This window comes from Vanacampus margaritifer, chromosome 1 (genome assembly GCF_051991255.1).
Source record: "Vanacampus margaritifer isolate UIUO_Vmar chromosome 1, RoL_Vmar_1.0, whole genome shotgun sequence".
NCBI classification, from domain to species: Eukaryota; Metazoa; Chordata; class Actinopteri; order Syngnathiformes; family Syngnathidae; genus Vanacampus; species Vanacampus margaritifer.
In genome coordinates this window covers 67,385,278-67,407,375 of record NC_135432.1, presented here as the reverse complement: position 1 = coordinate 67,407,375, position 22,098 = coordinate 67,385,278, and the positions used below count along the sequence as shown (strand labels likewise).

The window sequence follows — 22,098 nt, the reverse complement described above, 5'->3', positions numbered from 1 at the left end:
ACGGTCCCACGCCGACTGATCACCACCCGGGGACTAAATACACCCACACTAATTGGGGGACTAGTCACACCTGGGGCCAGGCACAAGTGGCTGAGGGCCCGGATTGGTCAACCCGCGGAAGGGCGGGAACCCACTCAGGGCCCTCAACCAAAGCCAGATCTTCCCAGACATGACAAAAATGGAGTTGATTTTCCGTTTACTAGTGCAGCTATCGTTAGCACAACTAGCTAAGAGTAACATGAAGACCATGTTGTCACCTATTTGGTGAGGGACGCGGGTTTGAATGTTGGTGTTGGTGGCAAAAGGTGGAAGACGCAAGCGCAGTAAAGGAGGCAGGAGCACAGGATGCACTGAATTATATTCTGAACAAAGAAACAACAAAAGTACTACAGAAAAAAAAACTAAATTCAATGTTTTTAAAATAATAAAGACATTAAAAAAATAAATACTGTAGTGGGGAAAAAAACACTAAACACTGAAAACAGGATTGACAATGGCTACATGACAAAAACAACAAGTAGCTGAACGAAGTTGCTGTTTATTTATACAAGCACAAAGCCAAATGACCGTGACAATGTTTTCAGCTAGCTAGTTGAGCTAAGACTTTAGTGCTACTATGATGCTCTTAGCTAACTAACTACTGTGAGCGAATAGCATAAATAAAGTCCTTTTCTGCTAACTAGCGCAGTTTTCATTAACTTCAGTAGCAAAAAGATTGAGAACTTGTTTATGTTAATGTTAGCAATAGCACCCTTACATGTAGCATTTGTCCACCTTATATTGCTTTAGTAAGCCTTATTTGGTGTTTTTAGCTAAATAAGGTTGTCTTAATTGGAAACATTTTACTTTTTACCTTGATTAGCCAAAAGATAAGACCTTCTTTTAGGCTATTGTTAGTGCCTGTGTAGCTTTAATCTAGCTAATGTTGCTATTGTTAGCCTTTTTTTTTTTTCAGCTACTGCCTTAAAATAAACCAGCCCTAACCTGTGATTACTCGTCATGCTTTCATTGCACTTGTTTACCCGAAAGTGAAACCACATTTTCAGATCATATTAGTGTCTTTAAATAGCGGTCGTCTTGCTAACGTTGCAATCGTTAGCCTCATTTTGTGTTTTTAGCTCAAAATGATACAGAATTCATTTCTGATCGCTTATCATGCTATTGTTTGCTCAATAGCAATAAATAAAAGAAGAGTCAACTCTGTGGCCCTTTTAAGTCATAAACTGCTCTTTAATGTGTGTATGTAAGGCTTTTAAATCTTAAATTATATATATATATATGATTGTGGTCTTTTAAAGCGTTTTTAAATAAAAATTTCCAAACCCTTGTTCTTGCACTGTACATTCTTTCAGTAATTTTAGTTAGCTACTTCTTGTTTCTGTACTTTGCTTTTTAAATGTCTTAAACTCTTGTTTGTAAACGTGTTTAAATGTTGTATTTTTAATCATGTGAAGCACATTGAGGTAGCTTGTGTTTGAAATATGCTAAATAAACGCTGCCTTGTCTTGTCTTGTCTTGTAGAAGAAAATGTCCTCTGCCATTGTGCCATTGACAAGTTCAATAAGGAGAAGCAGCGTGTGATGAGCGTAACAAATAATAATCAAATAAATAATAAATAATTTGGAGAGACAGCTAGCGTGTACATGGGGGCAAAATGGAGTACAGATATTTTAGTCACAGAACTCTGCGGGGTAAAACCTTTTTTTTTTTTTTTTTAAACACGCACACGCACACGCACATTACAATGCTGAAGCGTGTATAATATCAGTTTAATATACAGCCGGTCTGTGAGCACATTGTGGATGATTATGATTATGAAGAGGACAATGGTTGTGTGAGTCATGAAAAGCGACGCATCTTATCGAGTCGCTTATCTTTGTTAGCCGCCGTTTCATTTCCTGCCTTCGGCGTGATTGACGCTTAGCACGCTGAGGGTCACCCGAGTGAGACCTCCTCTTTGTCGCCTTCTCGGCTCATCTTCGCACTTCATGATGATGATGATGATGATGATGATGAGGCCTTCTTCTACAGTGGAACCTCCAAAAACTAAATTTCCTTCATGGATATAATGGAAATAGAAAAAAAGAATCACAGAATATGGGCAATATTTTGGTTCATAATTCTTCAAACTTCCTGAAGAGGAAACACATAATAGTTCCATCATGTCATCATAATTGTACTAAACTCCAGCGTTTTCACTTTCCCGAGCGATTATCCTGTTGTGTGGGGATGGTTCAAAATATATTTTTTTCTTCCTGTTTTCCTTGCAAAAATGGTTACTCAACGATCGCAAATTATTATCCTAATAGCATAATTGTCTAAATCAGGCATTGGCAATGTCTGCCATCTAGTGACGAATAGTGAAATTACAACTTAACGCTATACAGTGGACCCACGCTATTCGCGGCGGGGGGTGGGGGCCAAGCCAACCTGAGAATAGTTCAAATCCGCATATAATTGGTGCCCATTGATATGCATTTGATTTATTTTTTTTGTAAACCCGAAAGATAAAACGCACACACAGAAAAACATCCAATGCGTGTTTTTGACCCCCCAAAAAAACAGGGGTTGCCCCCTACCAAAAAAAGACACAAAAACTAACAACAACAACAACAAAAATCTATGAACAGGTAAATCCAAATTGGGCGTATGTGGGGCTCCACTGTAGTAAAGGAGAGGACACGCGTTTATTAGAAATATTGAGACTCTACACAGACATAAAGAAAAAACACAATTAACAGCAAGCGCATTCATATATATTTTTTATTGATATTGTGAAAGTGAGTTAAAAATGACTTAAACAATTATGCTATTAAACTAATGAAATCTTAAACTTGTACACCACACACTATTTTTGCATAAGCACTCAGATGACCTTTTTTCTTCTTCGTCTCACATGAAAAATAAAATCTGCCAAGACTCTAAAAATCGCTACGGTAACTTGCACACACTCTCTGCAAAGTCCAAAAGAGCACAATTTGGGAAAAATAGCGGGGAGCAACAAGACAATCACAAAGACGATCTGCATTTCATTTCCTCGTGATGAACAAACGCAAACGCACGAACACGTACAAACACGCACGCATTTTATAATGGAACTCTAATCTGAGGCCCACTTGGTGGTGTTGTTGGGAATTAATACTCGCTCATCCCATAATGTACACGAATAATGGCAGATTATCACATCCATATGTATATACAGATACCTCCTGCAGGGTTAAATCCATTCAGGATTAGCGTGGAAAGAATATAAAAAGGCTTTAAAGACTTTCAATTGAGAGCACAACTACAGGCAAAAAACAAGAAGAAATGTATGATGTTATTAGAATGTGACATAATAGCTTTTTAAAAACTTGCCCGCTTATTGTGTACAGCTATTTGTTGTATATAGTTACTATTTATATAAGAAAAATCAACTGCTAACACCCTAAAAAAAATTAACATGTTAATTATAATACAAAATGTTTACTTTTCAAGCTTAAGTGGTCTATTAGATGGAGTCATTATAATATATCAATTCGTAAATATGAATATTGTCATTTTATTCGTCCATTGTAAACAATGTTCATGGAGCAGGTCTGTGACGTCATCGTAGGTATATACCGTGCGCATAGTTCCCTCTAGTGGGCACCAGCGACACGACATCCCTTCAATGACCCGTCACTCGAACTGAAATAACTTTCAAGAGTTTTAAGTTTCGTTTCCGCTCTCAAAATGATCACCTGTGAAAACATTCACCTATACCTTACACAAGGGTGCGATTTCGCTTGAGAGCTCCCCAAAAAGCGCTTACATGACTTTTGACCTTGAGATTTCCGAGGATACTTAAAGGCAACGCAGACTCTTGCTTCGAACGCTACATTCCAGGCCAGAAAGGGGGGAAAGGATGGAAACTAAGAAGGATTTAAAAAAAAGAAAAGTGCCTCTAAACGCCAAGCGTGAATAAATTACACTACACGAGAGTGACTTTTACGCGCTGCGTGTGTGCGCGTGCGCGAGCGCGAGTGTAATGATTAACTGGAGGCATGAAGGTGATCTTTGGCATTTCTTTGGCACTCCATTGTTTTTCCTGTTCGTTCTTTTCTTTCTCCCCCCCCCCCCCCAAAAAAAACTTTTTGGAAGCATTGCGATTTGACACGTCGTCTTTCTCTCTTTCGTGTGTACACGAAATGAAAGCATCTGAAGGAAAGAAAAAAAAGCGAAAGAAAGTGAGTTGCTGTTCTTCCTCCATCTGAGCTGAGCAGGTAAGCGCTGAGGTGGTTTTGTTGCACTTGTTCAAACCACCGCAAACGAGATTAGACAGTTGGATATCGTCACTTAACGACAGTTTAAGATTCGACCTTATCATGTTTATCTAGATTATTTTTTTTATTGAGCGTAATAATACTTTTGTTTGTTGTCGAGGGAACAAATGACATTTTGTACAAATCATAAATTTGAACGTACTGAAATGTGGGTTGAAAAGCACTCTTAATTAAGGTTATCATTATTGTTTGGAAAGTTTTATTTTCTTGAGCTTGAAAAACTACCAACAAATTACTTTAATTGAATTAATTTTTCATTACGTTCAGTGAGAGAGATAAGAAAAAAAATCGCGTGTAAAATACTACGGATGTTCAATAAGATTTTTTTCCAGGTCAATGATAACCAATACCAAATACCACTTCAAATTTTGATACATGGAATTTAAAGGAATGCCTAAATAACCCAATGCAAGATTTATCTTTAAAACCTATAATATAACTATAATTTAAAAAATAACTTAATTATTTTTTTTTTTAATGAATGCATGCAAAATAAAACCAAAGTCTAAACATCCTATGCAAATAAATGATCCTTCATAATAATATATATTGAAGTAATTTACCTTAAAATAATGTAACAAAAATAAAATAAGAATATAACTTTGAGCAAATGTAGCAAAATGTGGTGTGCGATCACTGGCGTTTCCATAGCAACCGTAGCTTGAGTTTGAATGAGAGGCAAGCTATGCGTTGGACGAGTTCTGCAAGTGAGACGACTCCATGTTGACAGGACGGGCAGCCATGTTGTGTGTAAACAAAAAAAAAAAAACACCAAAAAAAATCCAGTGTTGGCCAAGCTAAGCTTTAAGTTGTTCTACATGAAATCAACTTTGGCCACACTCAAGCTAAGCTACAATAAAATGATCAAAGGAGCTCAAGCAAGCAAGTAATATTATGGCGTTATTTATGTGTAGTTTTTCATGTAGAAATGGGACTTTATTCTTGGAAGGTTCTGTTTTTCGATTTTCCCGACTATCCTGCTGTATTTTAATGTTTAACGTTTTTTTTTTGGGAGGGTGCGCCGGCGTAACTTGGTGTAAAACGTTTTGACAACCACTTTTCTAAAGTGTCTTTAGACTTTAAACTTTTGTCGGCTTGCAGGCCATCTTGCACACGACGCCCCGAGTGATGGACCCCAGCACACCAACCCCGCGCCATGACGGCGAGGACGCCTCCAAAAAGACTTTGGGGGTGCTGGAGACGTTCCGGAATAGTATCCGACTGGCGGCCGAGAAAAGTCCGCTCACGCCGGGTCCCAGGGGGTCCAAGAACCAGTCGCCATCCACGCCCGTCAGAACGCCGCATTCTCCTGGTGAGTCCGGAAGTTCTGGGAACTTTTAGAGCTTCCTACTTGTTGTTCCTGGAACTGAAAGGTTTCGCTCAGAAATGTTGAGTCCCAAAGGTTCTTCTTGAAAGTAGCGGCCCTTTTGCAGGGTCTCCTCTCTCCCTAAATTTAGACAAAATTTCAAACCATCCAAACACATAATATCCTCTAAAAAGAAGTTAAACCGTTCTTCTTTCCGTCTGGGACAACATTTTGAAAATGGATTCTGTGGACCGAGACCACAATGATCTTTCAAGATCTCAGTTCCAGGATAAGCCTTCTTCACTGGAGCTAATCCAAGCTGTTCCAGGAACTTTTGATTTTAGCAACTTGCAGTTCCAGGAATTAAGAGCTTCCAATCAGAAAAGTTCTACATCCCAAAAATTCCTGGACCTCTTTAAACTGCCCTAGTAGGGTCTTCAAAAGTTCCTGGTTCCAGGCTGATTTTCCTGCAGTGGAAATAACCACAAATTTGAGGAATGAAATCAGGAAGTGGTTCACTTGTACTTCCTGCAAGCACTTTCACAATAATGGTTCAATCAAGCCTTAATTTGCCCATTGACTTCTTTTGGTTGCGATTGGTTTGAAATGGTTACCACGGCAACACATGACTTGTCCCGCCGTCCCTTGCCTTCCTGCTTTTCGTTCTCGCTGAAGGCAAAAACAGATTTTTGTTATGGTTTTTTTTTTTTCCACGCCACCCTCATCGGCGCATTCCTGAGCGGGTCACCTGAAGGACGTGCGTTGACTGCTCGCTTTGTTGTTGTTTTGTCAGGCGTCACGTCGCCGCTGAGGAGCGTGGCGGCGCTCTTCCAGACCAAAGACGACGACGACGACGACCAATCGCACAAAGGCAGACCGGTGATGCGTTCGAGGACAGGTGAGCGTTGCATGCCAATCGCAGAGCACAGGATACAAAAGTGACTTTTATGGCGGACCAAAACATAAATATAAATAAAAAATAAATGAATAATACAAATGAAAATAAAAAAAGGATATCAATTTTTTTTTTAAATATAAAATAAATATGAATGGAAATAAAATCATAAAAATAAATAAATATAAAAATGAATACAAAAATAAATGAAATAAACTAAAAAAAATTTACTCAAGTGGCAAGTTGTGGTGACAGTGGACAAGACAAGCCAAGACATCCTTGTTCTCAATCCAACCCAAGACACGCTTAGGACCGCCCCCTCATTTGAATAACATTTCATCTTAACACAGCGTCTGCAGCATGAAATGAATAAATGTGGGAGCATAGCGTTTTTATTTATTAATTCATATTTAATTCTATTTATAAATTTATTTTTGTATTTATTTCCACATTTATTTTTATTTTTTTAATCTCTTTACATTTATTTATTTATTCATATCTATTTTTTGTATTTAATTTTTGAATTATATTCCTACATCCGTTTTTATTTTCACTTTTATTCATTTATTTATTTTGAATTTTGGCCGTTTCGGCCCTCCATAACTTTTAGATGCGTCAGCATGCTACACTAGTGGTTAGCATGTCTGCTTGGCACTTTGAAGTGTGTTGCTTCGATCCTCTTCGTCAGAACCCAACATGGCTCGACTGGATTCTCTGCTGAAGAAGGGCGCGTCCATTCGTCGCAGCCTAAGATTCAAGAAGGACAAGCGACAGGACGCCTTCCTCGCCGTCCAGGAGGAGGGCGTGGCCAAGGAGGACGGCGGTGAGGAAGAGGAAGATGAGAAGGAGGAGGAGGAGGAGGAGGAGGAAGCATGTGAGGAGATGGAGGAGACGTACACGCTGCCCGAATTGCCGCACGTTCCGCTCTCAGGTGAGATTGCAAAGTGCTCGCATGCTGCATTCAAGGACAGTGGGGAATATCACCATCACGGCAATCACAATCAAGTTGATTTGACTGCGTCTTTCCACACGTATCGATCAATAAACTGATCAATGTGATCATCATATTCGATGACCAAATCTCAGATCTAGACTGAACATTTGAAAGGAAACTAATTGCTAAAATCCAACTTTTTTCCGTCCACAGTGATGCAGATCAGCAAACTGATCGAGATGGAGGTGCTGGAGGAGGCGCACGTGCACCTGCTGGCTCTGCGGGCGGAGTTCCAGCGGGAGCGTCTCCACCTGGACCAGGAGGACTCTCCCGTGGAGCTGGCCAAGAAGGAGAAAGACCTGAACCTGCTCTACGCCGACCTGCGGCGGAAGATCGCCTCCATCGTGCGCACCGCCGTCTCCTTACCCGCCAGGAACAAAGGACTCCTGGTCCACGTGGCTCGCATCGTCCAGGAGGAGGACAAGCGGGCCCAGGAACCCGGCGGTCTTCAGGGGAGCTGGATGGACGCCTGGAGGGAGGCGGTGGACCGAGGCGCACGGGACAAGGTGGAGGGCGTCCACCTGGAGCCGACTAACCACAGGTGGGGAGGGGCTAAGCTAACGTTAGCCCATGGGCTAACGTTAGCTTTGTTGAATTGTTTTAGTTAAGTTTATCGCCTTACTTCAAATTATGAAACCGTAACGAGCGACAGTGTTGAGCACACCCGAATGATGTTGACGTTTGATCAACTCTTAGGTAACTTATCGTTATTATCTTTGTCTGTCGTTAGCTAACTAGCGAGTGTTAGCCACCTAGCTGGCTGGTAGCTAAAGTTGGCTTACTGTTGACTTCAAACGGATTCAAAGCCAAAGAGTAAGTCAAGATACCATTACTGATACAAATGCGGCCGCATATTTACAGTTCGGCATTTGCAAATTTGCCTTTGTAGATTTTTTTTGGGGGGGGCGGAACTTATCCTCCATTATTCGCTGAAAAACTCGGCTAGTCACTGTTTTTGTAAAAGTATTGCTTTGGCGCCATCTGGTGCTGTCTTGCTGTCAAGTGTAGCAGTTGGAGGCTTTTTGAGAAGCCATCGTTTGCCCCATTTTTAAAATTTAATTAATTTATATTGTGTGTATAAAATATTGTGTCCTATTGCTATCAAAAATTGGAAGCTACCAAAAGAAAGGTTAGTCTCTTCTGTTTCCGTTTTGCAGCAATTAGCATTAGAATATAGCTAAGTTTCATCATTATTCACAAATCTGTTTGAAACACTGAGGAAAAGAGCTCATTGCATTTTGGCCCTGGCTGATCTCTTATACTCTGCTGCCACCTGCTGGCCGTTATTGTAATAACTACCATATTTTCAACCGTTCCCTGCAGTTCAGAGAATGCATCAAAGCCTAGCCTAGCATGAAAAAACACACATCAAAAAAACGTATAATTACGTCTTTGGGACACTAGTGCTATTTAAAATAGAACATATGTTTTTTGGAGCAAATGAGTTGATGGTAATATCGTGTAAACCGTGTAGCAACGCCTCGTGGCTGGCGGTGCACCTGGGCCTTCTGGGCAAGGCGCTGGTGGAGGATCTGGAGAAGGTGAAGCGGGACCTGCGCTGGTCGTACCCGCCCAGCTTCGGGGTGTTTGCCACCTACGTGCGCGGCTACCACGCCGCCGTCACGCGCCACCTGCACACGCTGGAGGGCCGCGCCGTGCAGCTCAAGGAACTCTACGCCCTGCTGGACTGGACGGTGCATCGCTACCGCAGGTCAGTCGACGCCGCCTCGTGGCGGCAGCCAATCAAATTCGTCGCTGTCGTTTATCCACCTGTGGAGTTTTCTTGTGTCTCAAAAAGACGTCCACGGAATGTCTTGTATCACAAAACCCTTGTAAATCGCAGCGCTCTTATCTCAAGGCTCCTCTGGATTTGGCATCTCGTTGCCAAGGAACTATTTTAAAGTAGAATGTGGGGGCTTTATTTCGACAAAAGAAGTGCTTTGCCGCCACCTTGTGCTATGCTGTGCCAAGAAAATGGTTGTGATTTCTGAGTCTCATTTAGACAAAGGTAGTGCAAAGTGTTGTGCTAAGAAGCTATGTTAAAATGATTTCTGAACTTCATTTAGACAAAAGTAGTGCTTTGCCATAAATTTGTGGAATATTGATTCCCACAAACTATGTTGAATTGAGTTCAAGGCTTTGACTGAGACAAAGGTAGTGCTTTGCTGCCATCTTGTGGGATATTGGTCCCCAAAAACTGTTGAAATGAGTTGAGGGGTTTCATTTAGACAAAAGTAGTGCATTGCCCTCAACTTGTTTGATATGGGTGCAGTAGTGTATTAAAAGCATTTTTATTTTTATTTTGTTAACAAAATGTTTTTTATTTTTTATTCTACTTTTATTAACCTTGTAGTGTGTTCCGCCGTCTTAAGTAACGTAAAAACATTTCTGTGCTAAAAAAAAAATAAGCGGACAGACAAAATTCTGGAAGATTGTTGATGTCAGAGAGCAGGAACGTGAGAAACATTTTCAACAGAAGATTGACGACGGCGTTCCCGGGATCAGGCTTGGAATGCGTTTAGGGGAAAAAAAGTCTAAAAAATAAAAGGAGGCGCTTTAAGAACCGGTGCGACGTTCCCACGCTTCTGCTTCTTCCCAACATCGACTTGCGTTTTCCTGCCGCGGACGTGCTTGCCAATGACAGCGAGAAGATCCTGGGAAGTCCCGCCCTCCAGCCCGACGTGAGCCTCCTCGACGCCGACCTGCGCCTGGACGACCACTTCCTGCTCAGGCTCAGGCGCAAGTTCTGCAGCACTGTCAAGGTGACCGAGGGGGGGCGGGGCCTCTTGAAGCGCGGCTGGGCTTTGTCAGCTGTGATGTCATCGAGTGGCCACATAGTGAAAGGGGACGCAGGGAAAACCGTCTCCTCATTTGCTCGCACTGTGGCAACCTTTCACTGTGTGGCCTTATTGCTTTGCCTTGATTAAAAAAAAAAAGCCTTTTTTATTAGGCGATTAATCGTGATTAATCCGAATTCTAAAATGTGATTCATTTGATTTTTTAAAAAAAATGTAATGGTTTGACAGCTCGACTTTAAACACACATTTATGTATTTGTGTATCTTGCGCCTGTTCCAGGAGGACATGAGAGCGACTCTGGACCGCCTGGTGGAGCTGGAGAACGAAGAGATGTGGAGCGCGAGGAAAACTCCCGACACGGACGACGACCACTTGCTCACCTCCGTCTTCCACATGGACATCTGCACGGTCGCTCAAAGCGTTTGCTTTTGCTTTGGCTTGATTTTATCAACCCGATACGTTTCTCGTTATAACTTAAGCAAGGCCCGATGATTGGCCAGAGGATTTAATCTGCCGATATCTGCAAAAAACGTATTTATTAATCGGCCAATTAATCAGCTGTGGTCATTTTATTCTGCCAAATATCAGAATCGGCATCAGCCTAAAAAAAAATCCATATCAAACGGGCCCTAGTGGATAAGCAATATATTAAAATGTGAGACTTTTTGTTGTCGTTGTTGTTGTTTTTCTGGTGTGGCTGCAGTACTCCTCCGCAGCCGTCAGAGGGCAGCAGACTCACTCAGGCTGTCACGGTCCTCTTTTGCAGAAAGTGAGAGGAAACGTTGTGAACGCCGGCCACGTGGACGCCGAGCTGGAAGCAGACGTGCTGGCTTCCTGCCTGGGAGAGCTGAAGGATTTCCCCAAGAGGTTCCTTCACTTTGTCCCTCACACATGCTGAGTCTTGTCTTCAAGGTCAAAGTGGAAGCACATGTTTCCAAATTGGCAAACGTGAGAAATTCACATCTTTCAAAAGCAGAAGAAGAAAAAGAAGAAGAAGTGGGTAGCTAGTCATGCAACTGCAAAAAGCCTTGCAGGAGGTATCAACAGGGAGAAAACGTGACCTTCGGTTCAAGTCGTTGTCATTACAAAATGTGCGTAAAACAGTTGAACATGACGTCAGTTAAAAACAAGAAGAAAGTTTTCCAATCAAAACACAAAAATAAGTCACCGTCTTTTTTGCTGCGAAAACACTTCACACGACAGCTACGGCTGTAATACAAATATTGTTCAGTTTATTAATGATCTTATATGAATAATTATATCACATTAATACTTTTGGTACATCAAATTTCCTAAAAACAAAAAAAGCCAAAGGCAGATCATTTTAAGGACTTCCAATGTAGCGATTTTCCCTCAAATCTTTCTATTGTTCTAATTCCTCATTTCTAGTTCCTGATCGTAAAACAGCCACAAGACTTGCAACAAGTATCAATAACTTAAAATAAGGCCGGGTATCGGCCCATATCAATACTTGCCCGTCCCTAAATAAATGTTACTTAATTCATTTTATTATTATTATTATTAGAGTTTTTGTAATGAATGTAGGTTTTTGTTATGTACTTTTCTTTTGATTGCATTTGCTTAATTTTTCATTTTTTTGTGAATTTATTATGCCTCAAATATTCATTTGATTTTAGTGTGTTTTCATCTTTTTTAAATGATTTTTTAAATGAATTTATCACAGATGGGTGGGTAGTTTTTATTTTTATTGCCGTTAATGGTTTGTTGGTATTTCTTCCTATCATTTCAATACAGTATATTCAAGTTTATTTTGTAGTGGAGTCCAGTTTTGCCAGTTGGAGCACACGGCTATCGCACTAAAGCTACTAAATAATAATCATTAGGAATATTCAATAGTAAATAGCACTTTTTTCAGACTTTTTTTTTATTCACTCTTTGAATACTCACTGATACAAAATACTGATGCTTACTTATAATCTATATAACATTTCATTGACTCTTTGACTGCCAGACGTTTTCAGAAAAGGGATGCCGTGGGTGCCAGCCGATTTTAAGCATTTTTGACTGATCTTTCAAGGTCCATAGAAAATTATGTGTTTGGACTATGGAAACACACATACTAGCAAATGAAAGATTGGACTCTCATCTTTCATCAGAACAAAAAGTTTGTTTCTACCTTATTCCGTTTTTCAGTAATCAACAATAGAAAATTGTTAGTTTCACCTCTGTTTTGAAAAAAAAACGTATTTTAACGTCTTTGGCACTCCTCCATAGGATTTTACTAAACGTTATTTAACGTTTTTGGCAGTCAAAGAGTTAAACACGATGACAAAAATCGGGAAGAAAGACTTGTCTGCTACCAACGCACGTTGCCGCTACTTGGCCATCGCTAATAATAATCATCCTACTTAAAAAGTTGCAACCATCAGAAATAGTTTGTTTTGCGTCATGACGGCCGCTCATCGGCAGGTTCCACGCCGAGTTTGGTCGCCGCTGCTCGTCCCTGCGAGCCGACGATCCGCTGTGGAGCCGATACCGAGTCGCCTACATCAACTGCTTCCATGACTTACAGTAAGTCACGTGACTTGAAGGCGCCGTCCCGATGCGGAGCGCCTGGCACATCTCAAGAGCCCGCTGACATGTTTGGATGTGTTGTTCGCCTCCAGATGTGCGCGAGAGGGCAAATCACTCGCCTTGTGTACACTTTTCGGGACTTGTGTGTGTGTTAGGCGCCGCCTGGAGGACTCGTACCTGCGCGCCAGCCCGCGGGGGGTGGAGGCCGTGGGCGAGGAGGTGACGTGGCTCCTGCTCGCCCTCCGGGAAAGTCTCCAGCAGCAGTTCAAGGATCACGTCAAGGTGCAAAAGCGCTTCATTGATTTGATGCAATATTTTGGGCCTTGATTGCTTCTTCTGCATATCATTTCCCGTCGACTCGATTGGACTTCCTCAAAAGAGCATCGAGCAGCTGCAGAACTCGTTTAGAAATTCTGCTCCTGGTCTATTAACTCTTTGACTGCCAGACGTTTTCAGAAAAGGGATGCCGTGGGTGCCAGCCGATTTTAAGCATTTTTGACTGATCTTTCAAGGTCCACAGAAAATTATGTGTTTGGACTATGGAAACACACATACTACCAAATGAAAGATTGGACTCTCATCTTTCATCAGAAAAAAAAAAGTTTGTTTCTACCTTATTCCGTTTTTCAGTAATCAACAATAGAAAATGGTTAGTTTCACCTCTGTTTTGAAAAAACGTCTTTTAACGTCTTTGGCACTCATCCATATGATTTTACTAAACGTTATATAACGTTTTTGGCAGTCAAAGAGTTAAACATTAAGTTTGGCTCCTTAATACATGACGGGAATTTTGATTGAATATAAACTCATTTTGCTTCTGAGGCCATCGATCTTGTGAGTTCAAAGCAAACATGGTGAAGCAGCATCTAGCTGTCACGCTGCAAATGGAATAAACTGCCAATGGAATGAAGCCAAGTGGAAATGCTTTTCAGTCCAGATTAAAAACTGTGCCCCCCCCCCCACCCCCCATACCCTTGATTAAGGTCTTTGAAAGCAAAATCTAGTTATTGCACTGTAGACGTTATTTTATTAAGTTACTTTTTATGTCTTTATTTCGCTTTTAAATGTTTTATGTCAGCTTGCGTGGCTAATGCGCTATATAACTAAATTGTCTTGCCTTTATTACAATTTTTACATTCATGTTGACAGTTACAAAAGACTTTCGAATGGAAATGGAAAGCAATTTTTTTTTTTTTAACACACACAAAAACATCGTACTCCATCGAATGGAAAAATAACATTTGATCAAAAATGATAGCGAGCCATGCTCAGCACTATAAAGTACCACCGCAATGACCAACATTAAAAAGAAACTTTTTTAACTCTTTGACTGTCACGACGTTTTCAGAAAAGGGATGCCGTGGGTGCCAGCCGATTTTAAGCATTTTTGACTGATCTTTCAAGGTCCACAGAAAATGATGTGTTTGGACTATGGAAACACACATACTACCAAATGAAAGATTGGACTCTCATCTTTCATCAGAAAAAAAAGTTTGTTTCTACCTTATTCCGTTTTTCAGTCATCAACAATAGAAAATGGTTAGTTTCACCTTTGTTTTGAAAAAACGTCTTTTAACGTCTTTGGCACTCATCCATAGGGTTTTACTAAACGTTATTTAACGTTTTTGGCAGTCAGAGTTAATTCAAATTTCAAAATAAAAGCCATATTACGATTTTTTTGTTTTTCTTTTCCCCTCTAATTTCTGCATTCAGACTGTTCTAATTTTAGAATGTTAACAGCTTATCCCTATAGCCCCCCCCCCATTTCTAAATAAAAGCCCAAAATTAAGATTCTCCCCCTCCCCCCTCAAATTTTACGATTTTTGACCCATTCAAATTGCTCAAACTTTTTTTTTTTTTTTTTTTTTAACATTTGGCCGTCCTGTCGATTCCTACTTCAAACTGTTCGTCAAATGTGGCTTTTGTGTCCGTAGTCCCATTCCAAATTTCCCTGGCAATTTTCCAGTGAAAAAAGTATTTTTGTGTGTCACTGTAACATTATGCACAGTTTGAAGATTAACAACTGTGCCCTCATGACGAGGAAATTGTGCTAAAAAAAAGTGAAATACAACTGAGCTGTAGTACTGATTTATTTCTAGTGGAGGGATCAAGTGGTTGTGCTTTTATGTATTGATTGATTGATTGATTGTGGGAGTTGTCGGGTGATATGACGGTGATAGCGAAGGCTTTTACTTTTGTTTTGGTTGGGAAATCCCACTTGGCTCGTACTTGCTGCACATGTTTGATTTCAAGTGCCGTAACGAGGAAGACGGGAGTGAAGCCTTTGTTTGAAGAAAAAAAAAAAAAAAAAGCAGAACTGACAACATGTCGCAAGAGGAAGGGGTTGAAAGGGGAGGAAAAAAGTGGAAGTGCAATGAAAGAAAAATATTGGCAAAGCCCCGTGATGACGATTACACATCATATGTCTTCTCCTTTCTCCTCCCTCGTACCTCGACTCATAAATCACATGTTCATAATCATAATATTGACATAGCGAGCATGCGATGACACTCAGGAAAAAGTCACCTAAGTGCAATTCCTGGAGAAATTGTGAGGTAATGCTGAAAGCTGAATGCTTTATTAAAAAAAAAAAGAAAAAAAAAAAAGCTGAATGCTTGTGAAATGCTAAAAAAGTCAATCGAAAGATAAATGACATGAAAATTATTAAATGTAGATATGAATAATAAAAATTAGAACCAACATAAGAATCCAAATCAATAACGTATATGTTTTTATAAACATTAAAGTTACTGTAAGTTTGTGTTTTTGTAGCATGGAAACAAACGTAAACATTCCTAAAACATGAAAAACAATTTGGGGTCATAATTGCGTTTGCGTCATTGAGTTTTTTTCTTCGCCGTCTTTCCAGCCGCACCTGCGTCGGATGATGACCAGGAAGTGGCTGACAAACGACGGCGACTTCAACCAGCTGCACGCTCGCGCCCAGATCCTGGCGCAGGACTGCGAGGCCATGCGGCCGCCGCACCGCCAGGTACGAGCGAGCGCCGGCGCCGCCGAGCGCGCCCGAGCGCGTCATGTCATCCCCCTTTTGGCCCACCTGACGTTCTGCGGCAGGAAGTGGCGAGCGCGGCGCACTACCACGTGCTGAGCGAGTACGTGGGCCAGCTGATGAAGAGCAACTACTCGTGCAAGAACCGCAAGCACCGCAAGGCGGCCGGCAAGATGCGAGCGCAGTGCGACGAGCTCGCCGACGTCTTCCATCGCATGGTAACGGAAACGGGAAAGGCCTCATATGGGCAAAGAGTGTGAGAAACATCAAAGGCGATTCCGGGCTTTCAGTGAAAAGTTCACAAAACCAAACCCACTTCGTTTTCATCAACAAAGAAAATCAAAGTCAAACCTAATAGAAATAGCAACGATAATTTTGAGTTTTCAAGAAAATCCAAAGTGCTTGTTTTTGTCAACGCTGAAGACTTTCACAAACATCAAAGACCGTTAACAGACCCATCTAACATCAACCCACAATTTGGCCTTCTATCAACCTAACGTGTGTTTTTGTAAACAAAGACCATTTAACTCTTTGACTGCCAGACGTTTTCCGAAACGGGTTGTCGCCAGTGCCAGCCGATTTTAATCATTTTGACTGATCTTTCAAGGTCCATAGAAAATTATGTGTTTGGACTATGGAAACACACATACTACCAGATGAAAGATTGGACTCTCATCTTTCATCAGAAAAAAAAAGTTTGTTTCTACCTTATTCCGTTTTTCAGTAATCAACAATAGAAAATAGTTAGTTTCACCTCTGTTTTGAAACAAACGTCTTTTAACGTCTTTGGCACTCCTCCATCGGATTTTACTAAACGTTATTTAACGTTTTTGGCAGTCAAAGAGTTAAAATGAAAATTTATAGAGCTGGCAATATATTAGACACAATTTAGGGTCGAACCTAGGATGGTTTTTTTTAAACATCGACAATTTGGAGTCTTTCTTCCGTAAACATCAATGACAATTAAGAGCCTTCTTTTTAATCCAAACTAATGTCGCTTCGCAAACATAAAAAAAAAAAAATGTAGTCGTTCCTGTTTTCGGAAACATCAATGACAACTTGAAGTCCAAACTCACGTAACTTAACAATCATCAAAGACAATTTTGAGTTTTCAAGAGAATCGAACCGACTCGTTTCAAGTCGGCGCTAATTAAGCAAAAAAAAAAACGGTTTAGAATCAAACATATTTTTGCAAACAATTTCAAGTCGACGCCAATTCATCGACGACAACTCGTTCCTTAACATCAAGGACAATTTGGAGTCTTTGGGGAAGTTAGCGTGCCGACCGGTTTTTGTAAACAAACAAAACGGAAGAAGCCGTGGTAGGTTTTGGTCGAGCTGAAATCCAGTTTTTGACCGTTGTGGGTCAGGGGTCGCGGGAGGACTGGCTGGACCCCGTCGGAGATCACCTGAGCGACATCGTGGGCCAGAAGAACAAAGACCACATCAAAGACCACCTGCAGCCGCTACTGGATCAATACCCGGACTTCAGGTATGCGCGTCATCATCGTCGTCGTCATCATCGTCATCATCATCGTCCAACATTTAGGCTCAAATGAATCAAGAAACGTTCTTTGATGGTCAAATGAAATAGAATTGGTGAAAAATTAATTGGGAAATTACATTTTATGGTCAAGTCAAATTCAATCAAATGTTTTCTTTTTGGACCAAGTTGACTTTAGTCTTACATTTATTTTTAAGGAAAATGTATTTTGTTAAAGTAAAAATACATTTAAAAATCCTCCTTTTTTTTCCCCCATTGAAATAATTTTTATGGTAAAAAGGAAAATGAGTGCCATATATGAACCAAAATTTGAAAAAGAAAATTGCCTTATTGTAAAATAAAACAAAATGAAATGATGAAATCGTCAAGGAAATTGTCTCATGATAGAAAATAAAATAAGGCAATTATCTTTTATGGTGAAAACGATACTCAACTAAATCAAAAAATAACTCAAGCCAAAATTGCTAGAAAATGTCTTTTATGTATTTTTATTCAATTAAAAATTAATATGGCAAACCAATGGAATTGACTTTTATACAAAAACGGAAATAAAGTAAAATAAGGAAAATCTTTCTTTTGTTAAAAAAAAAATCGGAAAATTGTATCATACGAGCTACTTTGAAATAAAAATGAAATTCAGGAAATTGTATTAAAACTAAAAGTAAAATCAAAAAAATGAAAACACAAATAACTTGTCTTTTATGGAAAAATACAGCGAAAGGAAAGGAATCAAATCTACTAAAGAAAGTGGAGCCCGTTTGGAGAGCCGAGACAAAAAAAAAGACAAAATGAAGACGCATGAAGACACGCTTTCCTGCGGTTCGAACTTCAAAGGAAAAGCTTCCTCTTTGCGAGCGCGCGATTGTCAGCCCGCCCGCAAGAAGGAAGTAGCTGAAGGTGAAATATGGACGCGCCCCAGGGTGACGCAAATGTCAAGCTGGCGTTGACACTTGATTCGGAAAAGCAGCCAACGTCGTTGTTAGCATCAAAGTTGGAATCGTTTGAATCACTCCAAAAATATGGAAGAGGAGAAAAAAAAAGGCTTATTTTGAAATTCAAAAAAAAAACATTGCAATGGGGATCAGCGTCGTCGTTTCAAGTTGGAGATAAAGAAGAAAAAAAAGAAAGAAATAAGATGAAAAAAAACATAAAAATCATAAATTTGTCTTTTATTTTGAAAAAAAAAGAGTTGAAGTAGGGATAAGATGCACAGATCAAAGTTGTAGCGGTTTGAATCTGTCAAACAAATGTAAAAATTAGTCACTTTGTCATTTTTGGCTTTTTCAATTTTTGCCTAAAAGCGCATCGTTGACTGTCGCTCATTTTTTCTCCGCTTGACAAACGCGGCGGCGTATCTGAAATTTGCTGACAAAAAAAAGAAGAAGTTCTAATGTGTAACTTAAAAAAAACCCCAAAGTTTTCTATTTACTGTCTGATATCACCCATGTTGTTTTTGCGTCGCGTGCAGCTGGAGACACCTGACGGCCGTGCTGGCGTTCCGCGGCGTCTTCCGCGGTCGCGAGCATCAGCGCATCCTGCACAGGCTCAACCAGCTGAAGGAGAGCACCGTCGCCGCGGCGACGAGCCAGCAGCGTCACCACGACGACGACCGCCGGCTCTTCCGCGACATGGAGGCGGCCGTTCGCACCGACTGCCTGTCCGACGTCTCCTTCTTCTGCTTCACCTTCGTCTTTCCCGGCGAATAGTTGGAGTCTTAATCCGCCGCAGGAAGTAGAACCTCGTGGGAGGAAGTCCGTTCTTTGTTTTTTTGGGTGAACATTTTTAAACGGGCACAAAAACACGACAAGAAATATTTGTGCTGGATTGAAATTTTACACCAATTTTTTTTATGGCTAAAAAAAAAAAATCCAGATCTCGTAACAGCGCCGCTGTGGGAGTGGTCACAGCCAACTTCAGTCTTGGCCAATCAAAGCGGCTCATTTTAAACAGAACTCCTTGCAAGCGTTCATGTGCAACTCAAAAAGTGGGTCAACATCTGCTTGTGGGGATTCTGGGATCGCTTCCTCGTCTCTTGGGCCAAATGTTTTATTTTTTTTTACGTGGAAAGTCCATTGGAGCGTTTGTAGAAAGATTTTTATACTCAACAGGTTTCCGCGTGCAACCGTCAAGACTTTGACTTGACGGTCGTTTGTCTGCGGTTTGTCAAACTTTCACTTTCACTTTTGTCTTCGTTCCCACGCTCGTGTTTGGCGTCTCACACTCGGTGGAAAAACTCTCGCGGCGTTTTTGAATGGAAATGGAAATATGCCGCTTGTTTCATTGGGCCGTCATAAAATTGTTTCAATTTTAATTTCTGAACATTTCTAATAATTAAAGTAGTAGCATGTTTAGATTTGAAGTAATATTTCAACCTGATGCGTGGCCAAGTTTTCAATTTTAATATATTTTTATTTGAACTTTTTACATATTGAAAACATTATTTTTTATTTTATTTATTTTTATTTAAAAATAAGCTGTTAATACAATTTAAAGTGTGGCCGTGAATGATTTACTACATTTTCAATTTGAATATATATTTTTTAATTATTATTTGTAAACATTTTAAAACGTTTAAACATGATAGCAAGTTGCGTTGTGCCGTTTCAAAAGGTCACATGGAAGCTTTTAACTCATTCACTGCCATTGACGGCTATAAACGTCAAAAATTCATTTCAACTATTTCTATTAGTTTAACATTTTTTTTCCCAATTTTGTATGAAAACCTCGATTTTTTTTGGGGTATATTTAGAACAGATGTAAAATTTTTGTTAAATTGTGAGTCAACTAGTGAAGTCATGCGATTAATTATGATTAAAAGTTTCAATCGCCTGACACTCCAAATTTTTAATAATGTTTTCTTTTCTTTTTTTATTCATTCACTGCCATTGACGGCTATAAACGTCCAAAATTCATTTCAACTATTTCTATAAAAAAAAAAAAATTCTACTTATGTTAAGAGTATGAAAACCTGGATTTTTTTTATTGTACATTTAGAACAGATATCAAATTTGTGATTAGTCGTGAGTTAACTAGTGACGTCATGCAATTAATTACAATTAAAAATGTTGATCGCCTGTCGCCCCTAATTTTTAATAATCATAAAAAAAGAAAAATGAATTTATGGCAGTGAATGAGTTAATCTAGTAGTCGGCATGCGGGCGCCTGCAAGCGTTTGCCTTGCATGATAAACGCGTCTCATTTCCTGTAAAGCCAAAGCGGCTTTACCAGACCCCCCCCCCCCTCCCCCCCCCCCCCCCCTTCAGGCTTGTGCTGTTGTGCCGCTGATGAAACTCATTTGCACGGGATACTTTCACTTTTCATTTTGGGTGGAAAGTCGCGCGTGTCAGCAAAGCCAACCATCGCAATCTTTGGAATGTTTTGTGAGGTTCACTTGACAATAAAGTTGGCATTTTAAACTGAAGCGGACGTTGACAACAAGGGCGGGTCGACCTTTTGGCAAGCCGAGAGCTTTTTTTCTGCACTTTGCAGTTGGGAGCGCAGACATTGTGAAACTTTGGGGTGTGCGAGCGAGTGCAAAGGTCACAAAATGGAGGAAATTCCCCTCTCGGCTATCAAGCATTCAAAAAGTTTCTTTTTAATGTTGGTCATTGCGGTGGTACTTTATAGTGCTGAGCATGGCTCGCTATCATTTTTGATCAAATGTTATTTTTCATCCGATGGACTACGATGTTTTTGTGTGTGTTTAAAAAAAAAAAAAATTGCTTTCCATTTCCATTCGAAAGTCTTTTGTAACTGTCAACATGAATGTAAAAATTGTAATAAAGGCAAGACAATTTAGTTATATAGCGCATTAGCCACGCAAGCTGACATAAAACATTTAAAAGCGAAATAAAGACATAAAAAGTAACTTAATAAAATAACGTCTACAGTGCAATAACTAGATTTTGCTTTCAAAGACCTTAATCAAGGGTATGGGGGGTGGGGGGGTGGGGGGTGGGGGGGCACAGTTTTTAATCTGGGCTGAAAAGCATTTCCACTTGGCTTCATTCCATTGGCAGTTTATTCCATTTGCAGCGCGACAGCTAGATGCTGCTTCACCGTGTTTGCTTCGAACTCTTGAATTGACACAAGATCGATGGCCTCAGAAGCAAAATGAGTTTATATTCAATCAAAATTCCCGTCATGTATTAAGGAGCCAAACTTAATGTTTAACTCTTTGACTGCCAAAAACGTTATATAACGTTTAGTAAAATCATATGGAGGAGTGCCAAAGATGTTAAAAGACGTTTTTTTCAAAACAGAGGTGAAACTAACCATTTTCTATTGTTGATTACTGAAAAACGGAATAAGGTAGAAACAAACTTTTTTTTTCTGATGAAAGATGAGAGTCCAATCCTTCATGGTAGTATGTGTGTTTCCATAGTCCAAACACATCATTTTCTGTGGACCTTGAAAGATCAGTCAAAAATGCTTAAATCGGCTGGCACCCACGGCATCCCTTTTATGAAAACGTCTGGCAGTCAAAGAGTTAATATGATCGAGTGTGACAAATTATTAACCAATTTAATGTGTCTGCCACGTTACAATCTGGCCGTTACGCTGCATAGTCATCTTATTGCTTCGGGGATTTTTTTTTTTTTTTGGACTGTTCGACCTTTGTGAAAGAGTTTGCAAAGGAAAGAAAATAATATTGTACATTGATACGTTTTAAGAGTGCTTTTGAACGGCACTCCAAGACGCTTTCCATAAATAAATCAAATGAAATCTGTTTGACATACTTTGACATTTGTT

At 40.1% G+C, this 22,098-nt stretch overlaps 1 protein-coding gene across 1 annotated transcript; it reads left to right on the top strand.

Annotated features, from left to right (window-relative positions):
- The first annotated feature begins 3,873 nt into the window (after positions 1 to 3,873).
- Positions 3,874 to 22,090, top strand: exoc3l4 (exocyst complex component 3-like 4). The gene is made up of 15 exons (XM_077563978.1): positions 3,874 to 4,244; positions 5,406 to 5,616; positions 6,404 to 6,508; positions 7,194 to 7,436; positions 7,653 to 8,040; positions 8,974 to 9,210; positions 10,144 to 10,261; positions 10,577 to 10,705; positions 11,064 to 11,164; positions 12,728 to 12,829; positions 12,988 to 13,114; positions 15,702 to 15,824; positions 15,908 to 16,060; positions 17,213 to 17,334; positions 18,815 to 22,090. Exons 2-15 carry the CDS (start codon positions 5,433 to 5,435, stop codon positions 19,050 to 19,052), a joined length of 2,370 nt encoding a protein of 789 aa, XP_077420104.1. The 5' UTR covers positions 3,874 to 4,244; positions 5,406 to 5,432; the 3' UTR covers positions 19,053 to 22,090.
- The last annotated feature ends 8 nt before the right edge of the window (positions 22,091 to 22,098 follow it).